The 15671-nt window shown below is 48.6% G+C and overlaps 1 protein-coding gene and 1 long non-coding RNA gene across 2 annotated transcripts; one reads left to right on the top strand and one right to left on the bottom strand.

The window, feature by feature from the left end:
- The first annotated feature begins 156 nt into the window (after positions 1–156).
- cacng1 (calcium channel, voltage-dependent, gamma subunit 1) lies at positions 157–13477 on the top strand. Its single transcript, NM_001011035.1, is given in 4 exon segments — positions 157–454; positions 10751–10825; positions 10960–11097; positions 12420–13477. Coding segments are annotated over 4 exon segments (681 nt in total). The 5' UTR covers positions 157–213; the 3' UTR covers positions 12647–13477.
- Positions 12899–14435, bottom strand: LOC116408015. The gene is made up of 2 exons (XR_004220672.1): positions 13780–14435; positions 12899–13738 (listed from the first exon to the last, which is right to left on the bottom strand). It is a non-coding gene; the product is annotated as an uncharacterized LOC116408015 (long non-coding RNA).
- Between the last annotated feature and the right edge of the window lie 1236 nt (positions 14436–15671).

Consider the following 15671-nt stretch of genomic DNA (forward strand, 5'->3'; position numbering starts at 1 on the left):
AGTGAAGGTGGCACCCCCCCCCCGCTCCGTGTATTAATAAGCCCCCCCCGCCCCCCCACCCATGTCTGTGCCCAGTTGGTGACTGATCCCAACAGCTGCTCCCGGGCCCGGCCCATCCCAGTCTCCCCCAGTGTCGGCCCCAGTAGCACAAGGAGCCACAGAGCAGAGGGAGTAGACTGAGCGCTCACTAGCCAAGGGCCCCAGCCAGTAGCCATGAAGGAGCTGAAGGTGCTGAAGATCCGGGTCACGTCCTGTATCGCCCTGGTGGGCATCTCGCTCATGTTGGCGGCCGTAATGAGCGACCACTGGGCCGTACTGAGCCCCAAACTGGACGACGACACCCAGTCCTGCGAGGTGGCCCACTTTGGCCTATGGAGGCTGTGTAAGAAGAAGATTTTCATGAGTGATCAGGAGACTATGATCAAGGGATGTGGCCCCCTGAGCCTTCCTGGGGGTAAGTAAGTCAGGGTAACCAGGCAACAAAGATTCTTTCCCCAACTTGCCCCCCAAATTCTGATTCCAGGGTTCCCATTTCATCTGGGGGCCAACCTGTAACTGTTCCACATAGGGGGGCTGGAGTGTGGGGGCCGGGGGGGCCCTACTTAATGAACAATTGATATTGGTTCCTTATTGCCGTTGGGCACTCACTGGGTAGGTCCCTTGGGCGCTCACTGGGTAGGACCTCAGGGCGCTCACTGGGTAGGACCTCAGCCGGGCACACTGGGTAGGACCCTTGGGCACTCACTGGGTAGGACCCTTGGGCGCTCACTGGGTAGGACCCTTGGGCGCTCACTGGGTAGGACCCTTGGGCGCTCACTGGGTAGGACCCTTGGGCGCTCACTGGGTAGGTCCGTTGGGCGCTCACTGGGTAGGACCTCAGGGCGCTCACTGGGTAGGACCCTTGGGCGCTCACTGGGTAGGACCTCAGGGCGCTCACTGGGTAGGACCTCAGGGCGCTCACTGGGTAGGACCTCAGGGCGCTCACTGGGTAGGACCTCAGGGCGCTCACTGGGTAGGTCCATTGGGCGCTCACTGGGTAGGACCTCAGGGCGCTCACTGGGTAGGACCTCAGGGCGCTCACTGGGTAGGACCATTGGGCGCTCACTGGGTAGGACCATTGGGCGCTCACTGGGTAGGACCTCAGGGCGCTCACTGGGAAGGACCTCAGGGCGCTCACTGGGTAGGACCTCAGGGCGCTCACTGGGTAGGACCTCAGGGCGCTCACTGGGTAGGACCTCAGGGCGCTCACTGGTAGGACGATTGGGCGCTCACTGGGTAGGACCTCAGGGCGCTCACTGGGTAGGACCTCAGGGCGCTCACTGGGTAGGACCTCAGGGCGCTCACTGGGTAGGACCTCAGGGCGCTCACTGGGTAGGACCTCAGGGCGCTCACTGGGTAGGACCTCAGGGCGCTCACTGGGTAGGACCTCAGGGCGCTCACTGGGTAGGACGATTGGGCGCTCACTGGGTAGGACCTCAGGGCGCTCACTGGGTAGGACCTCAGGGCGCTCACTGGGTAGGACCTCAGGGCGCTCACTGGGTAGGACCTCAGGGCGCTCACTGGGTAGGACCTCAGGGCGCTCACTGGGTAGGACCGTTAGGCACTCACTGGTAGGACCTCAGGGCGCTCACTGGGTAGGACCTCTGGGCGCTCACTGGGTAGGACCGTTAGGCACTCACTGGTAGGACCTCAGGGCGCTCACTGGGTAGGACCTCTGGGCGCTCACTGGGTAGGACCTCAGGGCACTCACTGGGTAGGACCTCAGGGCACTCACTGGGTAGGACCTCAGGGCACTCACTGGGTAGGACCTCAGGGCGCTCACTGGGTAGGACCTCAGGGCGCTCACTGGGTAGGACCTCAGGGCGCTCACTGGGTAGGACCTCAGGGCGCTCACTGGGTAGGACCTCAGGGCACTCACTGGGTAGGACCGTTGGGCACTCACTGGGTAGGACCGTTGGGCACTCACTGGGTAGGACCTCAGGGCACTCACTGGGTAGGACCATATGGCAATCCGCTGGCCTATGAGGCTCAGTATACCAAGGCAGGACCATCTATCACTGGTGCGGGGGGAGTAGGGCCCATGGATTATAGGAGGGGCCACCTCTGTCTGCAGCCCCCCCACACTCATGGGTCTGCCCCCACCCAGTGGCCCCATGTGTGGTGATTCAGGTGATGCCCCTCCCCAGTATCTGGTCACTGGGGGTAAGAGGCAGAGCAAGGGACCCCCTAAACTTCTCCCTGCCCTCTACCCCATATTTCCTACCCCTATGGGGGGTTGTTAGTGATCACTGGGCAGAGGGAAATACATAAAGTATGTATGTAAATAGGTATGTATGTATGTAAATAGGTATGTATGTAAATAGGTATGTATGTAAATAGGTAAGTATGTATGTAAATAGGTATGTATGTATGTAAATAGGTATGTATGTATGTAAATAGGTATGTATGTAAATAGGTATGTATGTAAATAGGTATGTATGTAGGTAAATAGGTATGTATGTATGTAAATAGGTATGTATGTATGTAAATAGGTATGTATGTAAATAGGTATGTATGTAAATAGGTATGTATGTAGGTAAATAGGTATGTATGTATGTAAATAGGTATGTATGTAGGTAAATAGGTATGTATGTAGGTAAATAGGTATGTATGTATGTAAATAGGTATGTATGTATGTAAATAGGTATGTATGTATGTAAATAGGTATGTATGTAGGTAAATAGGTATGTATGTATGTAAATAGGTATGTATGTAGGTAAATAGGTATGTATGTAAATAGGTATGTATGTATGTAAATAGGTATGTATGTAAATAGGTATGTATGTATGTAAATAGGTATGTATGTAGGTAAATAGGTATGTATGTATGTAAATAGGTATGTATGTATGTATGTAAATAGGTATGTATGTAAATAGGTATGTATGTAAATAGGTATGTATGTAGGTAAATAGGTATGTATGTAGGTAAATAGGTATGTATGTATGTAAATAGGTATGTATGTAGGTAAATAGGTATGTATGTAGGTAAATAGGTATGTATGTAGGTAAATAGGTATGTATGTAGGTAAATAGGTATGTATGTAGGTATAATTTGTGTACAAATTGTAGCCAAATATTGCTTCTAGCTGCTATGTAGCCTTTAAACCAATGAATCACTTCCATGTGAGTGCTACTGAGCTGGGGTTTGAGCTAAAGGTGCAATAGGTCTCACTACTCACTCACATTGTTTCCTGGGGGACTTTATTTTAATTGCATCACAGACTCAAAGTCATTAGACAGTGTAGGACTCGCGTATAATGAGGGGCCTTGACGCGGCACGTGAGCTTACATATTTTGGCCAAAGTGTGGTACTAACACCTCATTTTTTGTAAAAATTATTTTTAAAGGCAAACTAAGCGCTGGCAAACTTTCTTTCTCTATGTATGTAGGTATGTATGTATGTAAATAGGTATGTATGTAAATATGTATGTATGTAAATAGGTATGTATGTAAATATGTATGTATGTAAATAGGTATGTATGTAAATATGTATGTATGTAAATAGGTATGTATGTAAATAGGTATGTATGTAAATATGTATGTATGTATGTAAATATGTATGTATGTAAATAGGTATGTATGTAAATAGGTATGTATGTAAATAGGTATGTATGTAAATAGGTATGTATGTAAATATGTATGTATGTAAATAGGTATGTATGTAAATATGTATGTAAATAGGTATGTATGTAAATATGTATGTATGTATGTATGTAAATAGGTTTGTATGTAAATAGGTATGTATGTACGTAAATATGTATGTAAATAGGTATGTATGTACGTAAATATGTATGTAAATAGGTTTGTATGTATGTAAATAGGTTTGTATGTATGTAAATAGGTATGTACGTACGTAAATATGTATGTCTGTATGTAAATAGGTATGTATGTAAATAGGTTTGTATGTATGTTAATAGGTATGTACGTACGTAAATATGTATGTCTGTATGTAAATAGGTATGTTTGTACGTAAATAGGTATGTATGTAACTAGGTATGTATGTACATAAATATGTATGTAAATAGGTTTGTATGTATGTAAATAGGTATGTATGTACATAAATATGTATGTAAATAGGTATGTATGTAAATAGGTATGTATGCACATAAATATGTATGTAAATAGGTATGTATGTAAATAGGTATGTAAATAGGTATGTAAATAGGTATGTATGTAAATAGGTATGTATGTAAATAAGTATGTATGTACATAAATATGTATGTAAATAGGTTTGTATGTATGTAAATAGGTATGTATGTAAATATGTACGTATGTAAATAGGTTTATCTGTATGTAAATAGGTATGTACGTAAATATGTATGTCTGTATGTAAATAGGTATGTATGTAAATAGGTATGTATGTAAATAGGTTTGTATGTATGTAAATAGGTATGTACGTATGTAAATATGTATGTCTGTATGTAAATAGGTATGTACGTACGTAAATATGTATGTCTGTATGTAAATAGGTATGTATGTAAATAGGTATGTATGTAAATAGGTTTGTATGTATGTAAATAGGTATGTACGTATGTAAATATGTATGTATGTAAATATGTACGTATGTAAATAGGTTTATCTGTATGTAAATAGGTATGTACGTAAATATGTATGTCTGTATGTAAATAGGTATGTATGTAAATATGTACGTATGTAAATAGGTTTATCTGTATGTAAATAGGTATGTACGTAAATATGTATGTCTGTATGTAAATAGGTATGTATGTAAATAGGTATGTATGTAAATAGGTTTGTATGTATGTAAATAGGTATGTACGTATGTAAATATGTATGTCTGTATGTAAATAGGTATGTACGTACGTAAATATGTATGTCTGTATGTAAATAGGTATGTATGTAAATAGGTATGTATGTAAATATGTATGTAAATAGGTTTGTATGTATGTAAATAGGTATGTATGCAAATAGGTATGTATGTACGTAAATAGGTATGTATGTAAATAGGTATGTATGTACGTAAATATGTATGTAAATAGGTTTGTATGTATGTAAATAGGTATGTATGTACGTAAATATGTATGTCTGTATGTAAATAGGTATGTATGTAAATAGGTACGTATGTAAATAGGTTTATCTGTATGTAAATAGGTATGTACGTAAATATGTATGTCTGTATGTAAATAGGTATGTATGTAAATAGGTATGTATGTAAATAGGTTTGTATGTATGTAAATAGGTATGTACGTATGTAAATATGTATGTCTGTATGTAAATAGGTATGTACGTACGTAAATATGTATGTCTGTATGTAAATAGGTATGTATGTAAATAGGTATGTATGTAAATATGTATGTAAATAGGTTTGTATGTATGTAAATAGGTATGTATGTAAATAGGTATGTATGTACGTAAATAGGTATGTATGTAAATAGGTATGTATGTACGTAAATATGTATGTAAATAGGTTTGTATGTATGTAAATAGGTATGTATGTAAATAGGTATGTATGTACGTAAATATGTATGTCTGTATGTAAATAGGTATGTATGTATGTAAATAGGTATGTATGTATGTAAATAGGTATGTACGTACGTAAATATGTATGTCTGTATGTGAATAGGTATGTATGTACGTAAATATGTATGTAAATAGGTTTGTATGTATGTAAATAGGTATGTATGTAAATAGGTATGTATGTACGGAAATAGGTATGTATGTAAATAGGTATGTATGTACGTAAATATGTACGTCTGTATGTAAATAGGTATGTATGTATGTACGTAAATAGGTATGTATGTAAATAGGTATGTATGTACGTAAATATGTACGTCTGTATGTAAATAGGTATGTATGTATGTAAATAGGTATGTATGTAAATAGGTATGTATGTAAATAGGTATGTATGTATGTAAATAGGTATGTATGTAAATAGGTATGTATGTACGTAAATAGGTATGTATGTAAATAGGTATGTATGTAAATAGGTATGTATGTATGTAAATAGGTATGTATGTAAATAGGTATGTATGTACGTACGTAAATATGTACGTCTGTATGTAAATAGGTATGTATGTATGTAAATAGGTATGTATGTAAATAGGTATGTATGTAAATAGGTATGTATGTATGTAAATAGGTATGTATGTAAATAGGTACGTATGTAAATAGGTATGTATGTACGTAAATAGGTATGTATGTAAATAGGTATGTATGTACGTAAATAGGTATGTATGTAAATAGGTATGTATGTAAATAGGTATGTATGTATGTAAATAGGTATGTATGTAAATAGGTATGTATGTACGTACGTAAATATGTACGTCTGTATGTAAATAGGTATGTATGTATGTAAATAGGTATGTATGTAAATAGGTATGTATGTAAATAGGTATGTATGTATGTAAATAGGTATGTATGTAAATAGGTATGTATGTAAATAGGTATGTATGTATGTAAATAGGTATGTATGTAAATAGGTATGTATGTAAATAGGTATGTATGTATGTAAATAGGTATGTATGTAAATAGGTATGTATGTAAATAGGTATGTATGTAAATAGGTATGTATGTATGTAAATAGATATGTAAATAGGTATGTATGTATGTGGGTATGTAGGTATAGAGTAGGCAGTAACCCTTCCCACACATACCCCCCCATACTGGGCCAGATTGCCCCTAGTGCTGCCACTCACTGGCTCATACTGGGGGCCCTACAGGCCGTAGCACACGTGTCAGTCACTGGGCTGCCCCGGGGCAAATGGCTAGTGGCATATTTATAGAGTGCAGGAGGGAAAGGGAATCCTATGTATGGGGCACGTATGGGAATCCAGGGCTATAAAGATCCACCTGCCCCAGAGAGCCGGAGCCGGGGGTGAGTGACAGGGGCAGGTGTGTGGGGGGGTCACTGCCCCTTCCCTTTCTACTCCCCAGATGCACCACTAGTGCCACACGTGTAACTCAAGTCTCCCTGAGGCTCCGCACCCACATTAATTCCCTGGGTATAAATAAACTTTTATAGGGGCCCCGGGGCCGACATTCCCTCCCTGTCATAAATGGATATTGGGAAGTGCCTGGAATCCATAGGCCGCTTTTAGCTGAGGGGGTCTCAGGGGCCCTGGGTAAAGTCCCGCAGGGGGCCACAGGCAGGGGGCGATAGGCAGGGGCCACAGGCAGGGGGCAGTGCAGTTTCCTTTCGGTAACAGGAAGTGCAGCGAGCAAAGGAATTGACTTCCCAGGGACACTGATTTCCTACAAGAAAGTGCAAATCTATATGTCACATGACCACACGGAGCCCTTGCTATCTGGCTGTGCATGCTGGGAGTTGTAGTATCGCCCCATGGGGAAAGCCTGGCACCTAAATAAAACTTCTGGCAGTCAATGGGTTAAGCAGGATCAGCCCATTGCTAATGGCGGGGGCAGCCTGAGAGCCCAGGTGGGGGCATGTCAGGGCACAAAAGGACTGTGGGAATAAAGTGGCCAATCAGCAGGATTAATCTTGTGCCCAGCTGCCCCCAGGCAACCCCCCCCCGGCAAATGGAACAGCTGCAGCCTGTCAGCAAAATGCACCAAAACCCCCAATAATGCCCCCCACGTGGCAGCAAGTGTGACTGACAGATGCACAAGCGCCGCAATTAGCTCCGTGCCAAGGGCCACGCTGGCCTAATTAGGGGCCCCACGGGGGGAGAGTGTTTGTGGGCCCCTATTTGTTCAGCTGTGTTAGACTACAACTCCCAGAATTCCCAGCAGCTTGGGGTTATAACTGATGGCCCACAGGTTCAGCAACATTGATTGAAAGTGCAGATTGTGCCCCAATGTCTCCATCTTGCCCCACTGTATTTGTATTGGGGCCCTGGAAGATATAGGGGCCACCATCAGAGGGGGACGGGGGGGCCTAAGAGACAGGAAGGGGTGGGACTTGTATGGGAATGGGTAGGGTTGGGCACAAAGGGCTTGGCCATAGCAGACCGGGGGCATTTACTTTTTCATTGGAGCCCCATTCTACTTACAGGGGGGCTTGGTGACTGGTGGGCTAATATCCCGCCCCCTTGGGTGGGGCCCCTTAATCCTGAGGAAGGGCCCCTGTGCATCTATCTGCTGCAGGGAAGAACAATATAATGGTGATCATGTGACTCTTGGCATGGCTTCTGATTGGCAGGCCTCCAAGGCATTTATTAATGAGGTCCGTCCTGAACAGGAGGCCGGGGAGCTGGTGCTTTGGGCACTGGGCCATAAAAAAGTACAGTGTCAGGCAATACAATTAATAAAGGGACGGAGATTCTAATGGAGAATGCTGTAGCAGTGCCTTCATACACAGGCCCAGTAAGTACCACAAATATGTCACATGGGGCCCAGGGGGCAGATGGTGGGCACAGGGCCCATTCACCCAGCACAAGGGGGGGGACTTGCCAGTCACAATGTCATGTGATCAACCCCACAATGGAAACCCTGGGAGGGAGGAGCAATCAGTTAGGCCCCGCCCCCCATGTAGAACTCAATATATAAATATGGGGAGGCAACTGGGGAACGAATATTCCAACAAACGAACTTGATCCCTCGGCCCCAGTGGGAGTAATCGGCTCTTTATTGGCTGCTACTATTTCCCAGTTGCTTCCCAGTATAGAGCTGGTGTTTATGGGAAGGACTGAGTGACTGTGGCCCCACACACAGATACCCCAGATCCCTAACAGCCCCTGCCCGGGGCAAAGATGGAGATAGTAGGGCAAGATGGAGACAGTAGGGCAAGAAGATGGGGACAGTAGGGCAAGATGGGGACAGTAGGGCAAGATGGGGACAGTAGGGCAAGATGGGGACAGTAGGGCAAGATGGGGACAGTAAGGCAAGATGGGGGCAGTAGGGCAAGATGGAGGCAGTAGGGCAAGATGGAGGCAGTAGGGCAAGATGGAGACAGTAGGGCAAGATGGGGACAGTAGGGCAAGATGGGGACAGTAGGGCAAGATGGAGACAGTAGGGCAAGATGGGGACAGTAGGGCAAGATGGGGACAGTAGGGCAAGATGGGGACAGTAGGGCAAGATGGGGACAGTAAGGCAAGATGGGGACAGTAGGGCAAGATGGAGACAGTAGGGCAAGATGGGGACAGTAGGGCAAGATGGAGACAGTAGGACAAGATGGGGACAGTAGGACAAGATGGGGACAGTAGGACAAGATGGAGACAGTAGGGCAAGATGGAGACAGTAGGGCAAGATGGAGACAGTAGGACAAGATGGGGACAGTAGGACAAGATGGGGACAGTAGGACAAGATGGAGACAGTAGGACAAGATGGGGACAGTAGGGCAAGATGGAGACAGTAGGACAAGATGGGGACAGTAGGACAAGATGGGGACAGTAGGACAAGATGGAGACAGTAGGGCAAGATGGGGACAGTAGGACAAGATGGGGACAGTAGGGCAAGATGGAGACAGTAGGGCAAGATGGGGACAGTAGGACAAGATGGGGACAGTAGGGCAAGATGGGGACAGTAGGGCAAGATGGAGACAGTAGGACAAGATGGGGACAGTAGGACAAGATGGGGACAGTAGGACAAGATGGAGACAGTAGGGCAAGATGGAGACAGTAGGGCAAGATGGAGACAGTAGGACAAGATGGGGACAGTAGGACAAGATGGAGACAGTAGGACAAGATGGGGACAGTAGGACAAGATGGAGACAGCAGGGCAAGATGGAGACAGTAGGGCAAGATGGGGACAGTAGGGCAAGATGGAGACAGTAGGACAAGATGGGGACAGTAGGACAAGATGGGGACAGTAGGACAAGATGGAGACAGTAGGGCAAGATGGAGACAGTAGGGCAAGATGGAGACAGTAGGACAAGATGGGGACAGTAGGACAAGATGGAGACAGTAGGGCAAGATGGGGACAGTAGGACAAGATGGGGACAGTAGGACAAGATGGGGACAGTAGGACAAGATGGGGACAGTAGGACAAGATGGAGACAGTAGGACAAGATGGGGACAGTAGGGCAAGATGGAGACAGTAGGACAAGATGGGGACAGTAGGACAAGATGGAGACAGTAGGGCAAGATGGAGACAGTAGGGCAAGATGGGGACAGTAGGGCAAGAGGGAGACAGTAGGACAAGATGGAGACAGTAGGGCAAGATGGGGACAGTAGGGCAAGATGGAGACAGTAGGGCAAGAGGGAGACAGTAGGGCAAGAGGGAGACAGTAGGGCAAGAGGGAGACAGTAGGGCAAGAGGGAGACAGTAGGGCAAGAACGCCAAGTAAAGTAACATGGCAGCCAATCCCCTGCCAAGAAAGACCCCCTTACACAGGGACCCACATACAATAAGGAATTGCCCCCCACAGAGTCACCCCACTCTCACACTCACCCTACAGCACAATCAATAACCAATTGGGATCAATACCGATAGACAGATACAAAGCTGAACGTGGGAGCAGTTTAACCATGTGAGTGCCACATGGCCAAGGGAATATGGTCAGGGGGGTGGAGCCAAATCTCTAATAATCGGTGCAGGGAATCCCATGGGAATAAGGTCAGGGGGGTGGAGCCAAATCTCTAACAATCAGGGTGCAGGGAATCCCCAGAACCCCAGAGATAACAGCAGTTGTTCCTATTGGCTGTCGATAGCTACAAGGCAAAGACCTGATGATAAAATAATCACTTGCATCAAGTTCAGTCCGACTGCCAAACTGGTACCTGGTTGCTAAGCACAGTTACCTTAGCAACCAGATGGCCGCGCAGAGTGATCTGACCCCCGTTGTGTTGCCCCCCCAGAGCACAGCTGCACCTACTTCAAGCATTTCACTTCAGGGGAGAACGCGGATATTTTCGAGGTGACGACGCAGAAAGGTGAGGGGCCCATTGTGACATCACTGTGCGTTTGTCTCCCCAATGTCCCTGCCCCCCCAACCCTCGTTACTCGTTGTGTATGTCCCAGAAGCCTCCACTCTGCCCTCTCACCCCCTGATCTTGCCCCCCCCCAGAGTACAGCATCTCGGCAGCCGCCATCGCCATCATCGGAGTGGGGTTCATGACTATGGGCACAGTGTGCACCCTGCTGTCCTTCAAGGAGAAGCTCGACTACCTGCTCAAACCCGCCGGCCTCTTCTTCATCTTTGCAGGTTTGTACCCCCAGTGCCCCTAGAAACCCCCATGTCTCTGCCACACTCAGGGGCAAATCAGGGAGGCAACAAATCCGCCAACATTGTAAGCCAACAAGGCAAGGGGGCTAGGGCACCCACTCATAGCAGCCTACAGGGGGAGGGGCAGGGAGTCTGTGACTCAAGCAGTGGGTGGGACTAGAGCCCTCTGATGGCAGCTTATAAGGGGGAGGGGCAGGGAGTCTGTGACTCAAGCAGTGGGTGGGACTAGCGCCCTCTGATGGCAGTTTATAGGGGGAGGGGCAGGGAGTCTGTGACACAAGCAGTGGGTGGGACTAGCGCCCTCTGATGGCAGTTTATAGGGGGAGGGGCAGGGAGTCTGTGACCCAAGCAGTGGGTGGGACTAGAGCCCTCTGATGACAGTTTATAGGGGGAGGGGCAGGGAGTCTGTGACACAAGCAGTGGGTGGGACTAGAGCCCTCTGATGGCAGTTTATAGGGGGAGGGGCAGGGAGTCTGTGACCCAAGCAGTGGGTGGGACTAGAGCCCTCTGATGACAGTTTATAGGGGGAGGGGCAGGGAGTCTGTGACCCAAGCAGTGGGTGGGACTAGAGCCCTCTGATGACAGTTTATAGGGGGAGGGGCAGGGAGTCTGTGACCCAAGCAGTGGGTGGGACTAGAGCCCTCTGATGACAGTTTATAGGGGGAGGGGCAGGGAGTCTGTGACCCAAGCAGTGGGTGGGACTAGAGCCCTCTGATGACAGTTTATAGGGGGAGGGGCAGGGAGTCTGTGACCCAAGCAGTGGGTGGGACTAGAGCCCTCTGATGGCAGTTTATAGGGGGAGGGGCAGGGAGTCTGTGACACAAGCAGTGGGTGGGACTAGCGCCCTCTGATGGCAGTTTATAGGGGGAGGGGCAGGGAGTCTGTGACTCAAGCAGTGGGTGGGACTAGAGCCCTCTGATGGCAGTTTATAGGGGGAGGGGCAGGGAGTCTGTGACCCAAGCAGTGGGTGGGACTAGAGCCCTCTGATGACAGTTTATAGGGGGAGGGGCAGGGAGTCTGTGACCCAAGCAGTGGGTGGGACTAGCGCCCTCTGATGGCAGTTTATAGGGGGAGGGGCAGGGAGTCTGTGACACAAGCAGTGGGTGGGACTAGAGCCCTCTGATGACAGTTTATAGGGGGAGGGGCAGGGAGTCTGTGACCCAAGCAGTGGGTGGGACTAGAACTCTATGATGGCAGCTCACAGGGGGAGGGGTTTGTGCTCAGCCAATGCAATACATCCAGTTAAACAGCTGAATTCCCATCTAAGAAACATTAGATTAACCCCCGGCTTGCCGTTGCAGGGCTGTGCATGATTATCTCGGCGGAAGTGATCAGACAGTCGGTGCACCGGATGATAGACAGTAAGGAGACGGTCTGGATCGAGTATTATTATTCGTGGTCCTTCGCCTGCGCCTGCGCCGCCTTCGTGCTGCTGTTCGTGTGCGGCGTCGCCCTGGTGCTCATCTCCCTGCCGCGCATGCCCAGGAACCCCTGGGAGACCTGTATGGACGCGGAGCCCGACATGTGAGGGGAGATTCCGGGGGGTCACGGACCGGAGATGGACCCCCGACATTCACTGACTGAACTCAATGGGCGAGTGAGGGCAGAGGGGGTGGCGCACCCCAATATCTCGCTTCTTTCCTGTATAGTGTAAGCTCCTCCCCAAGGCTTGGCCAATGGCGTAACCAGGAATTACTGGGCCCCACAGCAAATTCATTTTGGGCCCCCACCCCCTGTATGGAACCCCTCTGGGTGTGTAACTAGTGGGAGGGGGATTTGGGGGCCCCCACCCCCTGTATGGAACCCCTCTGGGTAACTAGTGGGAGGGGGATTTGGGGGACCACACCCCCTGTATGGAACCCCTCTGGGTAACTAGTGGGAGGGGGATTTGGGGGACCCCACCCCCTGTATGGAACCCCTCTGGGTAACTAGTGGGAGGGGGATTTGGGGGACCCCACCCCCTGTATGGAACCCCTCTGGGTAACTAGTGGGAGGGGGATTTGGGGGACCCCACCCCCTGTATGGAACCCCTCTGGGTAACTAGTGGGAGGGGGATTTGGGGGCAGCCCCCCTACAGCAGCTGGGATTCTCTCCCTGCCCCCAGCACCTTTATTTACTGGATTATTTCACTGGCTTTAAATAGCGTCCCCCGGCCTGTGCCCCCCCCCCCATTACAGGAATAGACACCGACCCATAGGGAGACTGAGGGACTCACAGGGCGTCGTTACAGCTGCAGAGTCGGGGGGCTCAGGGGGTGGGAAGATATGAGAAATAATGTGTGACTTTGGCCTTTGTGGTGTTTATCTAATCACTGAATGTCTTTAAATTTCAAGGGTAAATAGAACCAAGTTTTACTTTATCATCTGTGCATTTGCCTATTTCTATGGAAAGGGAGCTGCCATAGTGCCCAAGGGTGCCAGGAGCTGCCATAGTGCCCAAGGGTGCCAGGAGCTGCCATAGTGCCCAAGGGTGCCAGGAGCTGCCATAGTGCCCAGTCCTCCTGGAAATCATCTCTGGGGTGGGGGCTGAATGGCATCTCTGATTGGCCAAGCGACATACCTTCTCCATATGTGACTGCAATGACAGCACCAGGTACACCAACTGTATCATAAAAATACACCTACAGGGGGCACCGGGGGTTCTACAATTACAGTAATACACCTACAGGGGGCACCGGGGGTTCTACAATTACAGTAATACACCTACAGGGGGCACCGGGGGTTCTACAATTACAGTAATACACCTACAGGGGGCACCGGGGGTTCTACAATTACAGTAATACACCTACAGGGGGCACCGGGGGTTCTACAATTACAGTAATACACCTACAGGGGGCACCGGGGGTTCTACAATTACAGTAATACACCTACAGGGGGCACCGGGGGTTCTACAATTACAGTAATACACCTACAGGGGGCACCGGGGGTTCTACAATTACAGTAATACACCTACAGGGGGCACCGGGGGTTCTACAATTACAGTAATACACCTACAGGGGGCACGGGGGTTCTACAATTACAGTAATACACCTACAGGGGGCACCGGGGGTTCTACAATTACAGTAATACACCTACAGGGGGCACCGGGGGTTCTACAATTACAGTAATACACCTACAGGGGGCACGGGGGTTCTACAATTACAGTAATACACCTACAGGGGGCACCGGGGGTTCTACAATTACAGTAATACACCTACAGGGGGCGCCAGCGGTTATAGTTACACTATTGCTACCAGCGGTTACCAGAAGGACTATAAATACATTACCCCTGAAGGGGCACCAGCAGTTATACAATCAGAGTATTGCCCCACATGGGGCACCAGGAGTTATACAATCAGAGTATTGCCCCACATGGGGCACCAGGAGTTATACAACCAGAGTATTGCCCCAGGGGGGCACCAGCAGTTATACAACCAGAGCATTGCCCCAGGGGGGCACCAGGAGTTATACAACCAGAGTATTGCCCCAGGGGGGCACCAGCAGTTATACAATCAGAGTATTGCCCCACATGGGGCACCAGGAGTTATACAACCAGAGTATTGCCCCAGGGGGGCACCAGCAGTTATACAATCAGAGTATTGCCCCACATGGGGCACCAGGAGTTATACAACCAGAGTATTGCCCCAGGGGGGCACCAGCAGTTATACAACCAGAGTATTGCCCCAGGGGGGCACCAGGAGTTATACAACCAGAGTATTGCCTCAGGGGGGCACCAGGAGTTATACAACCAGAGTATTGCCCCAGGGGGGCACCAGCAGTTATACAATCAGAGTATTGCCCCACATGGGGCACCAGGAGTTATACAACCAGAGTATTGCCCCAGGGGGGCACCAGCAGTTATACAACCAGAGTATTGCCCCAGGGGGGCACCAGGAGTTATACAACCAGAGTATTGCCCCACATGGGGCACCAGGAGTTATACAACCAGAGTATTGCCCCAGGGGGGCACCAGCAGTTATACAATCAGAGTATTGCCCCACATGGGGCACCAGGAGTTATACAACCAGAGTATTGCCCCAGGGGGGCACCAGGAGTTATACAACCAGAGTATTGCCTCAGGGGGGCACCAGCAGTTATACAATCAGAGTATTGCCCCAGGGGGGCACCAGGAGTTATACAACCAGAGTATTGCCCCAGGGGGGCACCAGCAGTTATACAACCAGAGTATTGCCCCAGGGGGGCACCAGCAGTTATACAACCAGAGTATTGCCCCAGGGGGGCACCAGCAGTTATACAATTACAGTATTGCCTATTGCCCCTGTAGGGGGCAGAAGTAGAAAAGAGACGGTACCTGCACTTTGCCTCTGCGCTTCTGACGGGGGGGGCGGGGGCAGGTTGGTGGGGGGGGGGGGTCAGTCGTTGCCGAGTAACTGCCCCTGGTGCAACTTTGTATCTGCCCCACCTTCCCCTCTGGCCCTTCTCTCTCACCCCTGCACAGGGCAATTTCCAGGGGCACCACAGTTATCTAATGGTTTAGCCCTTTAGCCCCGGGGGTGGGACTCACGTTCCGGCGTTGGAGAGATTTGCCCCCCACTGATTAATCTCACCTGGCGG

This window comes from Xenopus tropicalis, chromosome 10 (genome assembly GCF_000004195.4).
Source record: "Xenopus tropicalis strain Nigerian chromosome 10, UCB_Xtro_10.0, whole genome shotgun sequence".
Taxonomy (NCBI): Eukaryota; Metazoa; Chordata; class Amphibia; order Anura; family Pipidae; genus Xenopus; species Xenopus tropicalis.